This window comes from Drosophila simulans, chromosome 2R (assembly GCF_016746395.2).
Source record: "Drosophila simulans strain w501 chromosome 2R, Prin_Dsim_3.1, whole genome shotgun sequence".
Classification (NCBI taxonomy): domain Eukaryota; kingdom Metazoa; phylum Arthropoda; class Insecta; order Diptera; family Drosophilidae; genus Drosophila; species Drosophila simulans.
The window spans coordinates 17585110-17607172 of NC_052521.2; the positions used below are offsets into that span (position 1 = coordinate 17585110).

Here is a 22063-nt window from a genome sequence, read left to right on the forward strand (position 1 = left end):
AATGAAGACCACAAATGCAGCGCAGCGCTCTAATTAAGTTAAACCCAGACACTGGCAAACAGATGCCACACACTCGTGCATGGCTGTGTGTGTACGTGATGGTGGCTCAATAATTAACTAACTGGCAATATGCAGCGGGGCCAAAATATAAGGCCAAGAGCCACCCACTTGCAACAGCTGGAAAGAGGTGTTCTCGCAGACTCGACTTTGTTTACTGACAAGGACTTCAAATGGCATTGCACTTGAACTGCTTCTGCATATTTTTATTCCGAATTCCCAGATTGCAGATTGTTTGCATCTCTCTGTGCGCCTGCAATTTGCTGCTGCCCAGCAAGCAAATTGAATTAAATTTAAACAATTTCATTTTACTTCTGGAGTGTCCGAGAGCAAGTTGTTCGAGCCAAACTTGAGCAGAGACAACATAGTCATGTGCCAGTCGGAGCTGCCGTTGGTAATTTTAATTGCCAGCCCGCCCAATTCAGTTCGGTCTTCAAGTCCCAAAGTGGCAGACAAATATTTTTGCACCAGCTATGCGAAAAATTCCCCAAATAATTCCTGCATGCAGACAACAAGCAAACCAAAATGTATATATGCCTCGATACACATTATTGCAAAATTAAAATTAGTAAATAAAGAAATCAAATATTGATTACAGGTGAACAATGAAAACAACTTTTGTCTATCTGTTTTTAATAACCCTTCGTTTTATAATACATCTCAAACTGGGTTTCAAATATTTATGTTTTATATATATTTTTTTCTTAGTGTGCACGCAAAGTTAACGAGCTAAAAATATTCAAGAATCCGAATAAATATGAACAAAAGTTGACCGTTTGTTTTGGCTTCAATTGGAAAATGTATTCAGCTTATTTTATATATTGCAAATATTTGGAATCTATTCAGAGTTGTGCCCAGTACCATCTGCATAATACCCGTGTATTAGTGGATTTTGCGCCATAAAAAGCCGTCGAAACGTGTGCGGGCATAAAAAAAGAACGTTGCCACAATATGACAATCCATTGAATGACCATGGATCTGCCTCATATCACAAACAATAAACAGCCACAAACGCCAGCAACAATGGCACATAAAATTGCAAAAAAAGAAGGAAAAACTAAAACAATGCCATGAGGGGAAAGCAGTCGGAAAATGGAAAAGAGTTGGCCAAAAAATATAAATCGCCTGCCAGCTAAGCAAAATGTCACAGCCATAAATATCATAAAAAATATATTATCAAGCAACCATGATTTCGCAATCGTTTGGAGGCAGGGTATACGCAATATAAATATGTGTGTACAGTGCTTCCGAATAAGAATTTTTCGGTTTATACCCAAATACAGAACAAGTGTATGTGGAAGTGTTGGCTTAAAATTGTGTTTAACAGGCACTCGAAAAAACTGCAGGCGGGCGAGAAGAAAATATTTTAATACGAGCAATAAAATTAGAACAAAATACGCACTAAAGCTAAATTGAAAAGAAAATCGTTATGGCTGACACAAACTGAATGCCATAACCAAATAAAGTCAAAACAGTGAAGGGATGGATTTTCGGGGCGCTGGAAGGGAAAAGCAAAACCAAAAACGATTCGAGCGCGTTAAGCAAAACGCGTTTTAGTGGCGCACACATACATATGTAATCAGCACGGCGGGAAAACTCTGCGAAAAACACATTTTATATGCTTGTTGTTGGCTTGCTAACTTTGGAACAATTTTCCTATTTTTTATGCGAGATTTTCCCCCGCTGCTCCATGTTCTCTTACTTTTTAAAATATTTTTTTCATGCGAGTTAGGGGAAAATAAAAGTGGCAGCGCAGAAAACTTCTTGGGTTTCCAATAATTTGTTGTAGCGAACTTGTTTTGCATGGGTGTGTGAGTGGGTTAGGGGGTGTTGGCAGTATTCTTGTTACCCGCTTTACATATATCAAACAGCGGCAAAAACGAGGCGGGCTAGGAAAACTCTAACAATACAACGGGATAAAAAGGAAAAATCCTAAGCAGTTTCCCAACAGAAGCAGCAGCAACAGCAGTTTGTAAAATATATTTTTATTGCTATTGCGGACACACACGCTCCACACTATAGAACGCTACACACACACAGTTACCAACAACAGGACCAACAGGACGACTCCTTTGGCTGGTCGACGTTTTGCCACTGACTTCTTCTCGCTATTAAAGCGCTGGCAAAAACCAACAACAAGAACGGCGGAAATAGCGAAGCTGTAGCATGCTTTTTGTCATATTTCACTGGCCGGGGCAAGAAGTAGCTAAAGCACAGGCAAAGCAAAAGCAGCAGCAGCAGGATCAGGACACGCATGTTGCGTACGAGGATGCGAGCACTTCATAAAAAACACTTTCATTACAACTCCAAAGGCAACAAGCGTGGCACAGTGGGTAGAATAATAAATAATTTCACTAAATACAAGTGCATTAAATAGATCAAAAATTAAATTGATCAAAAAGATTAAATTAATCAAAATAAAATTGCATTTTATTAATCAAGATATAATGAAATTAAATGTATAAATTATATATGATGAATATAGATTCTTAAGTATTTGTCATCATATCCAAGATTTTGACCATTGCCTACGGAACTTATTCCATAGTGCGTCATCTGTTTGTGTTCGGTTCCGGCAGGACTACTTACTACTTCAGCTGGCATTATTTCATGTGCGAAAGTCGCTGCGTGTTGTGTTTGCTATTAAAAATGTCAGCCACCGTGTGTGTGTGAGTGTGCTTGAGTGTGTTGGCCTGCAGCTGTAAAATGGACACTCACACGCACACACACACACACATGTGTGTGTGTGAGAACACGCTTTTAACACCGAAATGAACTTGTACGCCATGTTTATGAGCTGATAAAAAACAGTTGACCAACATTTGTGGAAGTGGAAATTGACTTTAACGGTGAAGGGAAGTAAATTAAGAATCTTTTTGGGGCGATATGTGCGAAAAGCAGTGAAAGCAGTATAATTTCTTAGTTTCGAGAGGGGACTTCCCCAAAGGACACTCACCTACATCTGGCAGATTTGGCCTATTTACACTGGCCAGTTAACATTGCCTTACAGAGCCATAAAAAGCTCAACAAGGCGTCTGAAAATTTGGCACACTTTTGACCTCACTTTGGATTTCTCTTAAAGAAGAGAGCGATGCTGTCGAAAAGAGCGAGTTCTGCTGATAACAGTGTTCTGTGCGACCGCTAAACAAATAGTTAGTTACTTATTTAGTAAGTATACTCTATTTATTATGAACTAATCTTGTAAAGTTAAAGTTGAGTTCATTTTATTCCATTTCGACTCCAGAAGATCAAATAAAGCATTTTGATTGATGAATGGAGCTCATATCAACAGGTGGGTATTTGATTGATAACTGAAAGCTGAAACAGAATGATTGATAGTTAGAAGACTAAAGGGAACCCCAGCAATATTTTTGGATCGTCAAAAAACACTTCTCTTACAAATTGTACACAGCTTTATGACATAAATTAAAGAAAAACTTTTTTTAGATTAAAAATTATACTCATTCACTATTGCTTTTTTACATATATTAACTTTAACTTGAACATACATTCCTAATCCGCATACTTAGAAACCGAAGTAAAATTTAGCACAGCCATCAGCTGATTTTTAGATCAAGCTGCGCCAGAGAGAAACACGAGAGAAACCAAATTGACCGAGAGAGAAAGCCAGAGGAATGCCGCAGGCTAATTTGAAATGTAAACAAGATTAACCGCTGCCATAATCCAACTGCAGTGATCTAGTATACTATTAAATTGCTCTCTAGATGGATATGAATATGCCGTAAGTCAACAAACTGAACATGTTTCATTATTTATCAGTTTTATGCGGGCCTATGTCCCGAAAAGTAACGGGAAATCCCCCGAAAGTGTGCTATAAATCGAGAGCCCCGCTAACAGAGCCCTGTTAGCGTGCAGCATCCACCACTTCGTGCCACATCTTCGGCCGCTGGAAGTCTCTCGATTCTGCTCTCGGTGGCGCTTCTCTCGGTACCGCCTATTGGGCGGCCGGGAGCGTTTTTTGGCGCTCGGCTTTCGCCGACCCACTCGGCCAGCATCCGTGCCGAGTGGATGTATGCCGCTCGAGCTTCAGCTGCTCGGCTCCAGCGTGTGTACCATAAAAATCCGTTCAGTGAGAGTTTGCGATCCCGCGGGTACGGTCGGAACTAACGGGACTTGAACGGCGTGTCGCGAGCAGAGTGCGAAAGGAATTGCATTCCGGCCATTGGAGCAAATTCATCCAAAACGTGCATCCAAAAATCAACGATTCTGCTGATTCCCATCAGCATTCCAGCATTGGGGATATGTGTTCAAAGTAGATAGTGAAGCCCATAAGTACAATGTGCTTATCCTAGAAGCTGGATAAGGGCAAACTGAAAAGTGTGGAAAGTGTGTTTAAAGTCGCGGCCATCGAGCTACAAACAACGCAACTTGTTCGCAATGTAAGCAGTTGGCCCATGTTGTTTCTATACTTTCTTACTTGTGTTGTCGACAAGCAATTTGTTGTCACGACGTTGAATTCGCGAATCAACGTTTTCCCATTTAAGAGATCTGACTCTGATCTGACTGCAGTGCCCCCCACTTTGCTTTCAATGAAAATCATTTCCACGGAACGCCGAGCCATTGAAAAGCGCACGAAGCGCGCGTCGTTCTCGTTTTGGATTATTTTGCTAGTTTAGTGGGTGTGCGGCTATATCTAGGTCTATATAGTGTGTGTGATTGTGTGTGTATTTGTGTGTGTGTGTTTTGTGGAGAAGCCGGCAGATAAAACGGTTTCTCCGCTCAACTGCTCGTTATATCGCCTTTTTTCGGATTTCTTTCATTCGCCTGCTAAAATAGTTTTTTGTTGCTCCAAACGAGCTGCCCGTACAAATTGCACGAAAATTGTTATTGTTGAGCATTTTAGTTATTTATATGGTTAGTTTCATCTTTTTTTTTTCTCCTGGCTTTTCCCGATGCATGTGCCGACATTTCTCGTGATGTAGTGGCCCTGCAAATGCCATCATATTTCATGGCACTCGCACATAAGTGCAAAATTGCTGGCCTTTGACGGCCATTAAGGCCCAGTGAAATGCTATCCATAAACTAATAGATAAATATGCCACACCCGCACCCCTGCCCACAACACCCAAGTACACATGCGTTTGTTTAAATTGCTAAATTGCTGAAGTGTGCGTGTAATGAAATTACACAGATGAATGCCACTTCAAAGCAAACTGTTGAGATCTGTGATGGTGGCGAAATTGAATTTGCACGATAAGCTGCAGGGAAAAACATTGATGGACACTGCGGCTGATTAAGATAAGAGCTACGAAGCAAAAGCTCGTCATTTGTTTCGACGGAGGTGTGAATTTCTACTTGAGATTTGCTAGCAAACTCACTACCATAATCAGATCAAAGCAATAAAATTCAATTAGACCACATTTGTACAAGTATGATGGATAAACCAATTATTTAAATTAAAACCATTCAATTATTTTTGATGTTCGAAATCATAGAATTCTGCAGTCATCATGCCTCAATTTACAGTCAAAACAAATAAAAATTTAATTTGACTAGGCTTCGAAATTATTTGGGTTTAAAATAAATAGGCACATTTCTAATTGGCCAAATGGAACATAATAAAATTGCAGAAATTCCCAAAAACCTACATATGCTAGAATTGCACAAAAGACCATTGTTTCCATTTGGAACCCGATACCCGCTGTTCTGGTTCCTAATCAAACTCATTTAGTTGCTGTGCCGAACATTAATTTCGAATTCTGACACCAATGCGACAGACTGGGTCGCAAACTGAGTAGAACAATGGCCATGCGATTTGGCGACAAAAGCCATCTATAAACGACACACGATGCAACATAAACAAAATAATTGGGGACACCGAAAACAAAGTGCATCAATTCGGAATGGAAATGCGAGCAGAAGTGAATTTTAATATGCAATTAATGCTGCGGACAGCTGGAGACCGAGTGTTTATTTGCATATCAAAACGCTTTCCAAGATTGCTGTGTGGTTGTGCGGGCGTCTGGGTGTGCGGGTCTGTGGGTGTGGCTCTGAGTGTGGGAGTGCCTTGACAAGGACATTCCTTTCCCCCTGCGAGAAGGAGTGTCCTGATGCCTGGTTAATGCTGGCACGCACACATGCTCACAGGCTCACGGGCTCAACCAAGTATGCAGCACAATTAGCAGCCCGAGGATGGGAAGCAGCTGTTCGGGGGGAAAACGGATGATGTTGATGATGGCGCCAAGTGTTGAACGCTCTGATTGCTGCCCAGTCCTCACTCACACACACAAACACACACACACATATAGATGTGTGTAGCCATTAGAATTTTTAGTATTCATAAAATTGCACTTGAACCCTTGCGAAACGAGGCAGCCAGGCATGGCTTTTTATAGGCTCACTTAGCGCACATAAACCGCGAAAAAAGTGGCAGGGCCAGGTAGTATATGAGAGTATCCTGCTCAAGGGCTCTCCTGGCGCCCGCACACACACACACTCACTCGTGCACTTATAGATGCCATAATAATATTGTAACTCTGCACTTCAAATTGCATTTTAATGCAAACACACTTCATTACATTACAAAATAAAGGGGGCGAGGGCGAGCGCAAACTTGCATGCCGGAAATGGAAAAACGTCGACACACTTTGCTGCAGCTGCAGCCGGAAAACTCACCGCCACTCACACACACACTCACATGCATACCCACACAGACGCACACAAACATGCTGGCTTGGCAAGTTTGTAAATTGAAGTGCATGTCGATCGTAGGTGGATGCCTCAATGGCGAAACTGGCACAATGCTCCCTTGCCCTCACACACTCACGCCCAAACTAACGAACACTACTGGCTCACAGGCACACGGCCATCGAGGTTACGTATACGCAGCGTGTACTCCCGGGGAAAAACCCTTCACCTTCGGCGCTCAGTTTGCATTAGCTAATGTGACTCACATTTTATTGGGAACGCTTTTTATTGGCTGCACACACAAGTTTTTATCCTTGCATAACCCATTCACTAAACTGATTTGGCAAAAGTTTGGCAAGGACCTGGCTAAATGGATTTTGAGTGGCTCATATTTAATTTCGGGGTCGAATGTGTGCCAAAACATTAAAGCTACTCTCGATGCGCAATGTACATTTAATAAACCTCGCTCCGGCATTTGTTCCAGTTGGTATTAATAAAAGCTTTCAATTCTCGATTCAATTAAATTAAATTGATCGCAAATCAAAACTTCATCTCGTATGTTTGGATATTTTTAGATTCGATTTTCATTTAAGCCCTCCATTTTGGGTTTCCGTTATGGAAATAATTTTACTCCTCTTCGGTTCGTGCTATGTTGACTAACGATTTACAAATATTTTCACTTTATCGGAATGGAAATCCATTTGCAGGCCGGGCCGGCATTGTAAATAAATTTAGACAGATTTATTAAAGCCGCTTTAAAAAAACATGATTAAGTGGGCACTCCGCCGCTTGTCAGTTGCGGTTGTGAGGTTACAGCACTCAAAATAGTTTTATTTACTTTATATTCAGGTCGGCAGCCAAATAAATATGAACTTTAGGGCGTAGGCCGTTAACTGAGAGCTGAAATAAAATTAGTGCACCCGGCTAAAAGCATTTGGCCCCCCGTAATACTGGCGATAAAAATCCAGCAAGAGCAAGTCAATATATCATAAAAGCACGTCGCATCGAAGCCTCGATTTTGCGGCTAAATCTATAGCGATTTTACAGAGAAAACAAAATCGGAAATAGACTTTGAGTATATAACAAGTATTATTTGGTTCGAGATATATATATTTGACTTTTCAATAGTATTTATATTGATTTAAATAGAATGCTGTTCGATTAATATTTTTGTTTAGGGCTGATGCAACATTATTGTTATTTTTTTAAGGGGTGAGAGAGAGGTTTTTCTGCTAGTGTGTGCGGTTACTGTGATATCTGAGCCAGTCTGTGTGTAGTCTAGAAACATGAGCGCGTACAGTTTCCGATTTCCGCTTTCCTGTTTATCGTTTATTGGGTTTTCGCAACGTAAAAGTAAAAGCACAGCCAGACCGAAACGCCGGCAAGCGCGAAGAAATGGGAAAACAAGGATTCCGAAGAGAAATTTGCACTCGTTAGCTCTTCAGCGGGAAGCGACTTCTTCTACTGCCGGGCACAGCCATCATCGTCATATTGAACTTTGATGCTGGCACGTTTCCCTGGCTTTTTGTTGGCATCCCCTGCCGGTTTTTGCCCCTCTTAAGGATCTACACGCGCGCGCGGGTACTTTGGCACATGTTTCTTCGGTATACTACCATCCTATCCATTGCCATTCCTCAAGGAGTCGCAAGGAGCGTCCTTTGCCAGTTGGTCGTCGGTCGTGTGTTGTTAGTCATTGTATATGGGGCACATAAATTATAACAAATATGTACGCAGGCGGCATTCGAAATGATTTCTCACTGTTTCACGCGCTCTCGGCTGCGAGTTATAAATAATCTTTAATTAAAAGAGCCTCGCAGCGGAAGACAGAAATATGTTTTAAAATATTGAGGTGTACGTGCTGTCGTGCGGTTGACAAAATGGCTAAATGCGTTGTGATTTGTAGCTGTCGCGCCAAGACATCTCCGAGCTCGGATACATTTAATTGCTTAATTGGTCCAAAGTTACAACTGCGCTGCATTCGATTGTGTAATTCGATTTGAGTTCGCAGCGTGAGTTAACAATGGCAACGATATAAATAACGTCCATTTGTAATTGCCATAAATATTACTACAAACAAATTAAGCCAATAAAATTTGTAAAAATCACATAAATTACATTTGCATGTTTGTGTTTTTCGGAGAGTGCAAGTGTGTTTGCTGCGTGAAAGTGCAATGAATTTGCTTACAAATTTGCCAAACCGAAAATAAAGGCAATTAAATAAATTTCTGCCAGAGCAACGGCATCGAAAAACTGTAATTACCCAAAAACGTAATGGAATGGAATTGTATTTCATTTTATTTTTGTGTTGTTTTTTATTTGGTTTGCCTTTGTTTTGCCTTATTTATTGACATGTCAACAAATTCAGCTGACTCTGCCAATTCACCTATCGCTGTGTCTCTCTCTTCAACTGCCGACTATCTCTCTCTCTCTGTCTGTCTCACTCTTTACAGCGTTTGCGAATTAATTTAAATCGAAATCAAGCAAAAATAAATCGCGCGAAAGAACTACATACGAAAAATGCTCGCGCTGCAAAGTGTGAAAGGCATCTGAGCCGGAAAGTAGGCAACCCGGGTGCAGGAGCACCAGGACACCCCGCATTCACGGCCCCCAGAAACCCCCTCGTCCTCGTCCTCCCCTCACCACTCACACTCTCCGCAGGATCGAGGGCTGGGTCGCCACCATGAGCAGGACCTCCAGCCGCTCGCTCTCCCTGCCGCTCTGCCTGCTCGTCCTGTCCGCGCTAAATGGCCCAGCGGCGGCGGCATCTCGCGTCCGCGTCAGCTCCTCGACCACCATGACCAGGAACATCGAGGAGGAGAACGGTGAGTGCCAGAATATAAAATATACCATACCATATATACTATATAAAGGAAGTTACATGCATTTATAAATAATCAGTTACAAGGCCTCAAAAAAATACATATAATAAGAGATTTAAATTTGTTAATCTGATTGTTGCTTCCTTCCATAAACAAACAATTCAAATCGAAATAGACATTTGTCGAAAATAAATATTTAAAAATAATCATAAATCCGATATGAAATGTAGTAGTAAATCTGTAGAACGGCACCAATAAATATTTTAAAAAATCTTCTTTTATAGATTAAAAGTGTGCTGCCCATAAATACGTTTCGTTATTGTTAGAACATAAATAAGCGTTGAACTGTAGCACAATAATTACCGAAATAAAATCTTATAATGAATGCATTAATTTCGCGTATTAATCAAATGGTTTTAAATATACAATTTTCTTAAAATAAATTTCAATAGGTATTTTCCCAAAAACAATTATAGCTTTATTGCAAGTGAATGATTTGATAGTAAATGTAATTTCGCATTGAAACTGCAGTAATAAAACTATTTTAATTAAGCCAAAATTATATGAACAATTTGCGACGTCGATATCGAACTGATAATGTGTCTTTTCCCTTTGAATTCGAAAGTTAATTTAAAATGAAAAGTTTGCTTTCCATTAGGCGCGTCTGTGTGAGTGCGTGCGTGTGTTCATCGGTGTGTGAGTGCGTGCTCATGTGTGCGTGGGCCTGACGCAACTTTTATTCAATCAACATAAAGTTTATTGTGTGTAAAGAAAATTGCGTTTGCGTTTGCCTTTGTGGGCTGACAAAGCGAGTCTTTTGTCGCTGCATTATTGAGTAAATGAAATTTTCGGTTTTATGCGAGCAAATTATGCCAAATTGTTATGGATTTGAAATTGATTTCAAAGCGTGGCCGCAAAAATCCTTCTAAACGGAGTGCTTAGCAGCCGTTTTCACGGGGTACAGAAAATTCCCGCTCTTGGCCATCACTTGTGCTGGCAAATAATAAAATGTGGCTAATAAATAAGACCGTGGCAGTGGCTCCACTTCGGGTGCTAAACGAGTGTCGGTGAAAGCCACAAAAATGCGAAACAAACTTGGAAAACTTTTCGGCCATCGAAAAGTTTCGGGCATAGATTGTACATTAGCATTGGGCCAAGTTCACAGGCCTGTCAGCGGCAAGAAAGAGTGACCAGGTCCTGGAAATAGTTATCTATGGCTCGGTTCTGTTTCCATCTCAATTAACCCACAATATAAGTGGGAGCCGTGCCCCAAATCATGCATACGCCATGTGGGCCCTGCCATATATTGGCCAACCAATTCCCTGGCCAAGACAAAGTCAAAGTCCAAGTCAAACAAACTGCCACTGCAGCGGTTTAACGCCCGGGGTCTGGGTGCATATTGTTCCACTTGCCTGCTCGGCCTTTTGATGCCAAAGTTTCCAACAGACGCAAATTGCTGGTTCGGGTCTTCATAAATTCAGATTTTATATGTTTTCAATTGAATTTCGTTGTTGCGCCAGCCAGCCAGCTAGCCAGCCAGCCAGTCAGTCAGCCAGCTAGCTGAAACTTTCCACTTTGGCATTTTAATGTTTTCCAAGTTAACTTTGCCACACGCCACCACTTCCTCTGGACTACAAACATACGTAGTTCCGGCCGCTTGCCGCTCTAAGCTGGCTGGGAAAAGTATTTATCGCATTTCTATGAAAACAACCTACTCAACATTTTGGCCAAAAACTTGGGAATTATGTTTGGCTTGCCGCTCCGATTTGCCGATGTTGTTTTCGGTTTTTGGGCAAAAGTTTGCCAGTTGTTGCCGCAGCGCAGCTCTATAAATGCTTATTTAGAAGCGTATCTGATGAGTTAAGTTTCGGCCCAAGCACTGCCAACTTCGATTCAGATGTCTATATCTGAGCCGGAGCTTGCTAACTTTTCGAAAGGATTTAACGCCAGATTTACAAGATTTTCATTCAAGTACAAGCCGAGTTCGTCTCTATTGAGCAACTACCGACAAGCTACGAAATTGCTTTCCTAACTTCTTTTTTGAATGCAGTTATTTTAAGCCTAGAAAGTATGTATCAAATTATTTAACACTTATGTTTTATGTTTGTTAAATCCCATATGGTTTATATATAGTTTTTTATGTAAGATGTTTACTTATTTAATTTTTATTTATTATCATATCACTTTTATTTTATATGTTTATTTATTGCTTTGTTTTCTTGCAGCCCTACTTTTACTTTTAGCTGGTAAGTTGTTGAACACTTAATTTATTTTCAAACCCCCTCATTTATGCACCCTTAAAGTTATACAAATATTATTGGTCTTTAAGCTGGGACAGCCCAAACAATTTGCCATCAGATTGACTGGGTATAAACGCGAGGGGCGGTGGCAACAGCTGCTGCCACGCCCACAACATGAATACAAACACGAACCACCAGAGTTAAAGGCATCAAAGCAGCTAAAAAAATCAGCTTTTGTAAGGCGAGCCGGCCATGGGAAAAGTCAAGATTTCGGAATGGATAGCAATGGGGTCGAGCGGCGTAAGCCGAGGGAAAAGCAGAGAACCAGAAAACACCGAAAGTAGAAAAAATACCAAAACAACTTTCAGCTGGTCAGAGTCCTTCGTCCTGCGTCCAGCGTCCTTCACAACGTGTGCGTGTAGTTGACCGAAAAAACTTTCCCTCGAAACTTCGCCCGAGAGACTGAAAATTCCAGTGCAGCAGGAAGCGAGCTGACAGCGCGATGAATGACAAGCAGCGCCAGTTCAGTTCGGTTCAGCTCAGTTTGTCAAGAGTTTTCTTTCACTTCTCGATGCCAGCTTTTTTCCCTTCCCGTTTTTGGCGATTGGCTGTGAAGTCCTGGCCAAGAAGTCGTGGCCGCTGGGCGAGTGGCCTACTCTACCACTAGTCCGTGGAAGTGTTTCTTCGGCGGCTTCAAAGGAAAAGCGACTGTCGAAAGATCTCTTCATCCCCTCCCCCAGCCATTTGTGGTGATTTTCGGTCTCTGTGTTGTCAGGTTTTCCTTTGCCGCCTAGCTGCCCGCCTTTTGTTTGCCCGGAAAACTCTGCCTGTTTGCCTTTGGTCACACATAAATGCGTGGCCATACTTCATTCATTTCATGGCTTGGCAAGGACATTTATCATCTGCCCCTCGAGTGCGTCACAAAAAGGCAGTGGCGCTGCCCCTTCGGCCCTCTCTTGTTGATACTTCCATATTGGTGGGGCAGCAGCAAAGCAAACACCAAAAAAAAATTGCGCAAATTTCACCCAAAATGTTAAATAGAATTCATTTTGCTTACTTTCAGCTACTTCCCCCTGACTTCGACCGCATTTCCCTTGGCCGTTATTCATGCCACTTTTTATGCCCTCTTATCGCTCGTGTTATTTTTGTATATGAATTTCTGCGGTTACATTGAATAGCAAGGAGCAAGGAGCGGGAGCCGTCGAGCAATTGCCGGGGTGAAAAAGTGGAAAATTTTAAGCCTACTTGAAATTTATTTGCACTCATTATGCCTGACAGTTCGCAGATATCAAGGCGGTGTGAAAAGACCGAGATAAATTTATTTCGGAGCCCGACCAGCAAGCCATTAAAGAGTTTGCACTCCTTGTTTGGCTTAGGGTTTAAGCCCACAAAACGGGGGATCAGACTGTGAGCCTCCAAAGCTACATCTATTTTCAATAGAATCCAACCGGCAGCAGCGCCAGACCGACTGACTCACTAATGAACAAATAAAGCTTAGCGGGCCAAGGAAATAAAACCCAACCACATTAATAAATCAAACCGAATACAGAACCGAATAGAGCAGAGTAGAAATAATGCAAATGCCTAGCGACAGACGATACCAGTAGAAATGACAAAACAGTTTGCCCCACGAATCTCCATGTCTGACTTAAGAGATTTCCACGCAAATGCCACTGGATGCAGAAAGCATTCTATGTACTGAACAGTTTCCCAGCCATATGAGTTTCCCATGTGCTCTTGGTCCACACCAATTCCTTCCTGCAGCTGCTTTTGCTGCCAAGTTATGTCCACACTCTCCCTGAAAATCAACATAAAAAATCAGACAACTCCGTTGGCCCAGTCCAGTTGGCGAGTTTATTGTCGGCAACTGGCAACTATTATGCCATGCTAATCGGCTTAGACCGATTCCGGACCAGGTCTGTGGGAAAGCCAAGGGCTCAAGCAAACAAGCTCTTCCAGCCGCCGAAAGATGTTGCCATGTGCCTGCCAGCCTGATTGTTCATTTGCCACACGCACTATAGAAAAAGGAAACAGGAACACGGAAAAGAATTAGGGATAGGAAATTTACAAGTTTACTGTAGATTTTTCTGTTCCAAGTATAATCTTAAGTATGCAAAAGTTATAAGTTGTTAGATTGATTAATATTTTAATGATAGAAGAGGTAATATGTCTGTACCTGAGGTTGAGGATCTCCAACTATATATATTTTTTTTTTCCAGTGCAATAAGAACAGCAGAAGCTGTTACTTAGGCTCGCAATACCTGCCAGCTTTGTCTTTGTGTGTGTTTCGTCCTCCGAAATTTGCGGCCTGCCCTCATTTGGCTGACAGCTTAAGACGGCAGCCATCGCAGATGGAACCCCAAATTGTAGCCCTCTCCCTGGTGGCAGGAAAAAATCGCTTTGCCTGTGCGGTCTGCTGATGTTTGGGGGCGTGTGTTTGGGGGGCTTTCGTTAGCATTCCGTGTGGAATTTGATACTTGATTATTTGTTGCTGGCCTCAAGCGTGCATAATATATCAAAGTGGCGTCAACGTCAACTGGAGATGTTTGGCCCGGACCAGTCCCTCCATTTCGATCCCTTTGCTCGACATGTGTAGACATCCTGTGTTGGCAGTCGGCCTGGAATCTTGTTTTTAGTTACAGTTTAGTGTTGGCCGCATAATAAATAAATAATAAATAAACAGTTGACTCAGTCGCAAGCTCTCCTTTACCTTCAAGTGGTTTTGCCCACGGGCAGAGCTGTCAGCTCCTTCGTGCATGTCCTGTCTCGTTTCGTATGCTAAAGAGCCTGGCACTTTTGCTTTAAGCCTCCGCCCCCAAAAACCCAAATCAGGACTTGCTCATGAAAGAATTCTCCGAAAAATGCCAAAGTTTTTCATTAATCTTTGGCAGTTGTTGTCGCTGCTGAGGATTTGCATACTTAACTTATCGCTGACTTTATAAACAGGCCTTATAAACAGGCGCTTTTTATGCCGGCAGACAGCAACAGTTGTACAAACTGACCAAAGTATTTTAATAACTTTTAAGAATGCGCAAATATTATTTTAATTCAGTGGATAAAGATTGAGTACAAGCAGCGACTAACAACTTATTGTTTCCTCAGAATAAATGAACTCAATGTTTCCTGTATCGAAAAGAATTTTACTTGCATTTAAAGCTTAAAAATACTTTCAGGAACGTTGTATAACAGCCACATTACTCTTCATTGATTTTCTTCGTAATCCCAGTGCACTTACAGCAGGGATCTAAAGAAATTCCAGACAATTAGTGCTTGAAAATCCCATTCCTGGGCTGCACTAATCATAAAGCTCGTGTCCTGTGCGTTTGCCTGGCCCACACAGCTATAGACAAAGGACACGGACAAGGAGCTGAGGGTGGGGGTGACAGGAAATAGGCAGAGGAATAGGCCTCATGCTGGGGGCGATCCTAAAGGGCTTAAGGCACCAAAGCCACGTGAAGCCATGACAAAGTTCCGCAAATGGCAACTGTAACTTGCAGTTGCACATGACATGCCTAAAGGACTAAAGCCCTGGGCACTCGCACATTCATAACAATTTGTCGGCCAAGAATGTAGCCAAAAATCTCGTATGCTATCGCAATTGTTATACAACATTTGGGGTCATTTGCATACAAAACCTAAATTAAAATTTGACCGAGCTGAATGGAGTCGAGCGGCTGCATATCCTTTTGATGGGGCATCAGAAGCAGGCTAGCCACATATACATACACATACGTATGCCATGTTCTTGCAGTGCAATCTCGCATCCTGCCATCCTGGGATAATGCATCTATCCTGCATCCCAGCTCCCCTGGCCAGTGGATTATTAGATTCAGCAATCTGACCGACAGTTGTTGCACTTTTCTAATTAGACGAGCCAGCAGCAGGCGAGAAGTAGTGAGGAGGAAGGAGTGCGCCAGTCATAACAAAAGTTAATTAAACATGTAATTGTTGGCCAGAGCAGCAGGCAAAGATTTGCTTTTCGAGTGAGTAGATTGGATTTTCCCGGGATCGAATGTGCAAAATGTTAACACCGCTTCGCCGCTACAGGGTATTTCATAGTTTTGGCAACGTAACCCGAACATTTGAGGTTTTTGGCCGCTGGCTAACTGCTGGAAATATGATTAAGTTGCTTCGAGTGCCGAGTTTTCAATGGCCATTGTGTTTGGCGGGTCAGGAGAGCAGTGCGAATTAAAACTGAAAGCTGGAAAACTGGAAAACTGGGCAAAGACTTGAGCTAATGGCTGCTACTAGCTACGCGGCGGCTCCTCGACAGCACAATAAAAATTTTACAATTCAATTTCGCTTTTATTTCTCAGATATTATGCCCTGAAGCTGCCGCGAGTCCACCCACTTCATATGCTCTCTTTATTTTATTGCTTCAAATTGTTTGTTGCCATTTCGCATTTGTGCCGCCCGGCTGCGCAGAAACATTTAACTTTGTGCAACATGACGATGAGGGCAAAAAATCCGGCAGGAGTGCGGTGGAAAATGAAAACATAGCGTAGCAGCAACAAAAACCAACTATACTTAAAAAACTGAAACTAAAACAGCGCGGCGACAGCAAAAAAAAAAGTTGTCAACCCTCTTCGCTGGGTTGGTGTAGAAGTGGGCGGATGTGGCCCAAAAGTGGGCGTGGCGCACAGCTACAGTTTCTGTTCACTTTGAGCCGCAGCCGAAGTAAAGTCAAGTTACGCGTGGAACTCTGTGGGCCAAGGGACACGGCCAAGTAGCTCGGTGCACAGGACATTCTAGAGTGAGCACAGAAAAAATATAAGATGTATATATACCTATATATATGTATATGTATAGGAAGGATAGAGAACTCCGAAGCGTTGAGTAAAGAGTGGAGAACACCAAAAGCACATTTCAGCTTGAACTCCCACTGAGACCCGGACGAAATGAAATTGCCAACGTGAAAGTGTAGAAAAATGCAGGCAGCGGGAAATGGGATTGAGGTCCTGGCGGGAGTTGGCCCCAAGGATACCAGGCCAACAACAGACCGCTCCTGTCGTGCGTCTGAAACCAGTTAAACTGCAAAGTAAACGGACAAAATGTTAAATCAAAGCCAAACAAAAGAGGCGTAACGGGCCAGCAACAAGGTGCCGCTGAAAAGGAGTTTAGACAGGTGGCAGCAACTTAGGTGCCATGCCCCATTCCCCACTCCGCATTCCCCGGGTGGCAGGGAGAAAGTTTTGCGTGCACTTTGATAAGTTGAGTGCGAGACGTGGATGCAACGTGCTTCAGCTACATTTTATCCAATAAATAGATAAGAAATAGCAAAGCTTGAAAGCTATATTGGTATAGTTACTTTTACGCAATTTCCAAATTGGTTTAATTGATCGAAACTTTGATTGAAAATTATCAAAATACAATGCTGAGCTGTAGACCCTATTTAACTTTGCCATTAATTATTAAAATAAATCTATCGAAATATACAAGCAAGTGTCATATTTGTTATGACCCCAATTTTAATGACCTGTGCACCGAATGAAAAATCTTTAAAAATTTCATTGCATTTATGCATGTATAGAGTATCGAAATATATATACATACATATGTGACAAACGGCATGGCATCCGCCATATGAATTTTTAAGCGAGGTATTAAGGCTGCTGTGGCATTATTAATGCGGCTTCATTATGAAATTGTGCAACAAATGATAAATCGATTAAGCAAATATTTGCCGGCACTAAAAGTGTGTATTTTTACAAATGTAGCCGTTGGCTTTTTGTTCCGGTTTCATTCGAGTGGCCTGTTGGGTAAGGTTGGATCCGGGTATTCCAGTACAGCCCAGCCATATGCATTTTTTTGTGCGTCATCCATTTTAATATTTCAACAAAACCAGAAATGACGCTGTAAAACCGACGCGGTTATATGTCAAATATTCCCCCCTCCGAATGCATATGCATATGAATCCATCGTAGTATGGTTGAGTTTTTAAATTTTGCATGTAAATTTCATTGCATACACATGAAGAGCAGCGAACTGGGAGCGGCTGCTGTCTGCTGCATTTTAATAAATTTATGATTTTATTTTACAATTTTTTCCCACTGCCCAGCCCACCAAATATGTGTCATTCCATTCGCCTGACAATTTCCCGTATACAAAAAAATAATAAATATAGGGACAAAAAGATGGGCGACCAGCAGAAATCGTGAACAAAAAAAAAAATAAGAGAAAGGTCCATAAATAACGAAGCATTTTACTTTGTATTTGCTGGATGAGATTTATAAATGCGTTTTTGTTTGCCATCGTCGTTGTTTCGCTAAATCGCGTAGAAATTTCAACGCGATGTGCGGGCCACATTTCATTGAACGAAATGAAAAAATAATTGAAATATTTGCCAATCAGCAGAGCGAATATCGGCAGAGAGCACAGATAAGGCGATGAGGAGCATTTCCCAGGAATTCCCAATTGCTGTCTGCGGCACGTTAATAAGCTCTTTGTTGACACGCACACAAACAAGCAGTGAGGAGGACTCGAGTCCTTGGATTCCACGTGAGCGTATGTGTCGCTTAATGTGTGTACACGCGTGTTGGTCGAACGCGGGTGGTTGGTTGGTGGGTGGTGGGGGTGTGAGGTTTGATGTAAGGACCTTGTATTATCTGCGCCCACATTCTGCTGGCCCTTTCAGGCTGTCATCTGTGGCATGGCATGGCATGGGTCCTGGCGGGCTGTCGATTATCGAGTCGAGATTATTAACCTGTCAGTTTAGCGCTTTGTCTTCCCATTGCCGTTGCCAAGTTGGTCCTTTTGGCCTGGCAAACATTGACAGCTGCACGGCATTAATGTAAAATACTCGCTTTATTGGGTACAACAGTTTTGCCATTTATTAAGGCTCCCAGCTCTGTGAAAATATTGTATTAAATTGAGTAAAACACCATATTGTTGATAAAATGTTTAGGTATAGCAAAGATTTTTTTATGTACATAAAATGTTTACTCCCTTAAACAGATGAAATTAAAACAGCCCATTGTATGTACAAATAATTTTAACTTTTGCAGCAACCAAACTCCCGTTGAGGGAATACTTTTTAAAGCATTTCCCTTATTAGGAATTTGTTAAAATGTTGTATCCCGCATTTTTTTTCCCCCGCCTGCTCATTTTAATCGCGTTCGCAAAAAGCGTGTTGTGAAACCTCGACATCGCCACTAGCCCATAACAGTAACAGTTACGATTGCCGTAACTACGGCAGCAGTTGCAGCCATAGAAGTGGCAGTTGCAGGGGCACAGCTCGTACATGGGTACATTGTAGCCAGGACATGGCGATGGCGATTGCAATTGCAATTCCCGCACGAGTGCGGCTGCTTTTAAATTTTAATTAACTCACAGCAAGAGAGAGAGAGAGAGAGCGGCGGCAAAAACAAATCCGAAGGCCCGTTTGCCGCGATGGCAAAGTCGTGCAGAAAAAGTTATTATTTATTTCATGTTATTTCGTGCTGTTTCAACGCGCCATAAACGACCGACCAGTCCGGTACGAACGACAACGGCTGAGGCCACTGACTTGGCCAAAAAAGCAGGGCTGGCTGGTGGATGCTGGATGGTAGATGGACTGCAACTAGGCTGCTTGCCCATTGCCATGTTCATTTATTTATGAGCATTTTACACAGCCAGTGCACACATGCACATCACACTCAAACACTGGCACACACACACAGCACACACACAGAGAAAACTCGTCTGGAAATTATGTAAATTTTTCAGTTATTTTTCGTAAATTCTTGCTGCCGGACCGGGCAATGGTTTGGTTTAGGTTCCATCTCGTTGCCCATGTCCACCCGCCTTCATCCTGATCCTTACCCATTGTCGTGGCGGGGGTCAAAAGTTCAACTGCTGTTTCGTAGGTGGCCCTTGTCAACGCAGCTTTTGTGTCTCTGCCTAGAATATATAACCCATTTTTGGCTTTTCACGACAACGGACCAGGCCGGGCTAGGCCAACAGCCAGGCAGCCGGGCAGTCAGGCGGCAGCAACAACAAATTGTCGTCGTCCTGCGGTCAGAGCCTCATGCAAAATGTTGTGCCATCCACATCCTGGTGGGCCAGGACCCACATTGTTGTTCAGGCAAGCGAATCCCGACAAGAGTTGACTCAAATTGCATTCGGTGTCCGGTCTTCAACGGCACAGGACCTGCAAAAAACCATATCATACATATTTGCAGCACTCAGCAGCAGGATCAGCTCAAGTTGAGTTTTATGGGTAGCTAAATTTAGTTAGTGTTTTCATAACCATATGTACCTTTGAAGCATGAGCCGCCAAATATGTTTGAAAAAAGTGAAAAAAATGATTGAACGCCCGCCGTTTTTAATTCAAATGAAGGCGGAAACAGATGAGACTTATCGAGAATATATTTTCCTATTTTAGGCTTTAACCTTTAACCAACACAAACCCATGTCAAAGCGCCCACGCAACCCCGACGTTATCCATTTAATTTGCCTGACTTATTGTCGGGCGATCAAAAATAAATTTCGTTAAATCGAAATTAGACGCACAAAGCCCATAAATCTTTGCTGCCCGACCCGCGTCCATTATCAGTGCTTAAACAGAAGGGCATGGCCGGAGTTTGTAAGGAGCTAATCAGGCGAATGCAATCTACACACACACACACACATGTGGAAATACCACTGTGTGGGTTTTGGCACACAGACACACCGCCACGAATTATTCATTTTAAATTGCAAAATTGTCTGTGGCCAAATCGGTTTTCATATGCTCTCGCCCCTTTGCATTTATTGCTATTGTTTCTAGAATTTTATTTTATTTTTTTTCTGTCGGCCAATAATAATAACAAAAGCAGTAGTCGTTTATGGCCGTTTATGTGACTTTATTTACGGTCCTGCTGTCTGCCGCTTTCGGTTTTATAATCTCTGCTTTTTGTGGCATTTTTAATTTGATATTTATCAATTTGGGTTTCATCTTCTCTTTGTGACTATTCTATTTCGGCTCCCACATAAGTATGCTCGACTGTCTGATGTTTTTCAATGCCAATCCCATTAATCTTTTGGCCTGCTGAAGTGTCTAAGAATGCGTCAAGTGTTCTTTGGGCCATCAAAAGAAAGTTTGAAGAAATGCGACGACGTTGAGATGTCGTCTTAAAAACTGTACTTTAAATACCCGGAAAGCTTATATTAAAGAAATTGTTGAACTTTCCGTTTTCCGTTTGCTTAACCACAGGCTTAGGTCACATCTTAAAACGCAATCTGGCACTCGTTCATTGTTTGGCACTAGTTTCGCCCCCAAATGTCATTCAGATTAAATTTGGCGTGAAAGTAGCATTTTAAAATTGTACAAAATACTTAAGACGCAGTGTGAGAAAGTGGGGAAGTGGGACGATTCTGTGTGAGCTCGCGCATAACAACGGGAAAACGGTAAAGGCACTCCGGAGCTCCTCGAGCTGTTGTGGCTGACATTAAAAGCAAAAGGCGCGAGTGAAGCAACAGTCAGGCGCAGGACGTGTCATGTAAGGTCCTTCCGTGGGGTATACGCGTATGTGTGCACACCCACATGGATGTTTATGAGAGGCAGCACGTGACGGGCGGAGGAAAAGGGGCTCAGAGGAGCTCAGCACTGGGGCTCAATGGCGGGTTTTCCCTTCCGGCTCTTCTTTGTAGCGCACGCACTTTCCCTTAAACAATTGTTTTCGCCAGTCGCCTTTGTCTGAGCCGCTTTTACCCAGCACTTTTCCCACACGGCCGTTTCGAGCTCAAAAGAAGGTCTCAGTTGGCCCATTTTGTACCTTCGACGTTTGTTTGGCCCAGCGAATCTGTTGTTTGCCCTTCACTAACTGGTTCTTTCCGTCTCGGCCGGATGTCTGGTTAAATCAATGCTAAGGATTTAAAAGCGTTTCGGTTCTCTGGAAAAATACTTACGGAGTTAGCCAGGCCTAATTAATGCGCTTTTACCTAATGATCGATCCGCTTTTCCCAGACAAAATCATCGTAATGGTCGTCAAAGCTGATTTAGTTCAAATGCTGGCGAAATAAATCCGATCCGATCCGATAGCGAAAATCTTTCGGGCGGTACACATCAAAGCAGTTGCCTAGTCAACCAGCCAGCCGCAGAAAAATGGAATCGTTCCACCCCGTTCCCTTCAATAACCACGGAGTTTTTCCGTTTTCCATCTGTTGCTGCCGTTGTCCTGACTTCCAGATGCAAATGCCTTTTCGGGGATAAAGAAATACCCAACAAATGTGGGGCTACTTTATGTCTGATTGTCGGGCTGTGTGTTTGTGTGCTTGCGGGTTTATTTGTCTGCTTTGTGGATTTATTTTTGGCGAAAAATAAGATGAAAATATTATGTC

At 42.4% G+C, this 22063-nt stretch overlaps 1 protein-coding gene across 7 annotated transcripts in view; it reads left to right on the forward strand.

Moving 5' to 3' along the window:
- Positions 1-4118: 4118 nt before the first annotated feature.
- Positions 4119-22063, forward strand: part of LOC6735380 (nephrin) — a 62032-nt gene continuing 44087 nt past the window's right edge. For 4 of the 7 annotated variants that reach the window (XM_016168554.2, XM_016168552.2, XM_016168551.2 and 1 more), the window contains exons 1-3: positions 4119-4457; positions 9156-9527; positions 11750-11770. In XM_016168554.2, coding sequence (XP_016028710.1) covers positions 9386-9527; positions 11750-11770 — 163 coding nt within the window. In that variant the 5' untranslated portion in view covers positions 4119-4457; positions 9156-9385. The remainder of the gene's footprint in view (positions 4458-9155; positions 9528-11749; positions 11771-22063) is intronic. The other 3 variants (XM_016168553.2, XM_039291328.1, XM_039291329.1) reach the window with 2 other exon arrangements.